At 42.2% G+C, this 2,142-nt stretch overlaps 1 protein-coding gene across 1 annotated transcript; it reads right to left on the minus strand.

The window, feature by feature from the left end:
- Positions 1–727: 727 nt before the first annotated feature.
- Positions 728–1,468, minus strand: LOC122814293 (F-actin-capping protein subunit alpha-2-like). Its single transcript, XM_044086881.1, has one exon. It carries the CDS (start codon positions 1,466–1,468, stop codon positions 728–730), a length of 741 nt encoding a protein of 246 aa, XP_043942816.1.
- Between the last annotated feature and the right edge of the window lie 674 nt (positions 1,469–2,142).

Genomic DNA, 2,142 nt, shown 5'->3' on the forward strand with positions numbered 1-2,142 from the left:
TAAAATGACGGCCAGAGCCTCTCACCACTCCGTCAAGAATATCCTAGTGACCAGGTGCCATGGTTCCTCTGATGAGAAAAGTTGAAAATCACTTACCAAAACTCTGGTAATCATCTATGGCTTCTCGGTACTAGGCCCAAGAGAACTCCTTTCCTTGCTGAATCATAGCAGGCGTGGAACTACTGGTTTCAGACTTCTCTCCTGATTCCACAAATACCATATCCAGGATTTCAGCAAGAGACAGACACAATCTGCTACTTCACTTCCCCATCCCAAAACACTAGAAAAGAAAATCCCGTCATGCTGCAAGGCCCTTTTTCCCTTCAGCTGCATGTTTCTGTCTTCCCTCCTTCAGCTAGCCTTCCAGAATCCTCTTTCACTTTCAAAATGGTCTTTTATATTCCTGAAAAGGAGCACCACCTTGTGGTGTAATGGAAAACTACAGTCTAATACTTCTACATGAAATACAGTGGGGGCTATCACCACACCTGAAAATTTTAGGTCCCCCCAAGTCAAAGTAGATTAGCAGAAAATATTTACAAACACTAATGCACCATCAACTGAACAATATTTTTAAAATTCAAAAGGTACATCCCACCAAGGGTAATCAGCCTTATGCTTAACTTGGGATGGGGTGTCAGCACTGGAGTAGGAAGCATAGGGATTATGAGCGCAGACCCTCTAATGAGCTATGGTCACAGGTTCCTGTGTACTATGTCCCAAACTGTTATAGGTAAGTCTCTGTGGGGGACAAATCAGTCTCAGCAGATTTTATAATTCTTAAAAACTCCTTTGCAGTCTGGGCTTCATTTGAAAGTGACATGGACTCCTGTATATCTTTATGACTCACCAACTGGGCATTACCATCTTCGTAGTAATGAACCTGAATTTTCAAAATTCCAACCACCTGAGTTGTTGAAGGAGTAATACTGAACTTCAACTCTGATTTCCGAAGTCCATTCCAGAAATTATAAGCTTGGAACTGATGACTCTCAGTGCAAACAATAATGGTTTGTTGCCCATCAATGGTTTTCCCATATACAGTACAAGCTTCGTGTGGGTAATGCTCTTTTACATAGGCTCTTATCGCACTGTCTGTGGAATTTCTCCATGATTCTATTGCATTTTCTATTTCATGGGGTTTTGGATCACTGGCCTCTTTTCTTAAGTGATCAAACTTAAAAGTAAACTTGTTTCTTGGATCCAAAAATCTGCCATTTCCAAGATCACCAAGCTCTGTTATCAAAACCTGTACATCGCACCCTTCTACTTTAACTGGTGTAAACTGGTCCAGGTTACACTGTGCAAATGCATGTGCTGCTCCTTCCCTGAGAAGGTTGTCATTATTGAGCAGTAACCAAACATCGTTAAAGACTTCATTGAACTCTCCTGGTGGAGCATGAACTATGAAGGATGTAGCTATGCACACCTTCTCCTCATTGGACAACTGCTCTTCATGATCCACCATATTTCCTTACGCTGATTCAGAGTACAATAGTTAACACACATGCGAACTGAACCATTCTTTTTCCTGACAACGACAATGGGATAGGCATATGGACTTCTTGACTCTCGAATTATCCCTGTGGCTTTTAGTTCTTCCAAATATTTTCTTAAGTCCTTCAGGTTTCCTGGGGCTACTCTTCTGGAACGTTCCCTGAAGGGCCGGTCCTCTTTTACTCTTATTCAGTGTTCTGCACTTTTTGCACAGCCCACATTTAGTTCACTAGTAGAAAAACAATTTTTCTTTTTCATTAGTAGCTCCTTAACTCTGCTTAGCCACTCAGGGGGCAAGAGACCACCTCCTATCTCAATAACTTCCAGCTTCAACTCGTTGGCTCTGCTCTCATTCCTTGTCAACACAGAAGCAGGTAAGGGAGTGGCAGCAGCATAAACATTTCCCAAATGCACTTGTGAATGCAGGACAATGGGAGTATTTCTTTATTTTTCAACCCCACAGGCAAAATGTCATAAGGATACATTAACTTGTCTGCATGCCAAACTTCTAGGACTAGTTCCAGCCCCGGTGGCAAGTCACTTTCTGGAATTGTTTCCATCATGAGATGAGATGAAGCCATTTGTCCACACATCCTCACTTTGGCTCTCAAGCAGGTGACCTGACCAGGATGAATTATATGCTCT

The sequence above is a fragment of the Protopterus annectens genome, chromosome 10.part0 (assembly GCF_019279795.1).
Source record: "Protopterus annectens isolate FY-2018-M chromosome 10.part0, PAN1.0, whole genome shotgun sequence".
In the NCBI taxonomy this organism is placed as follows: Eukaryota; Metazoa; Chordata; order Ceratodontiformes; family Protopteridae; genus Protopterus; species Protopterus annectens.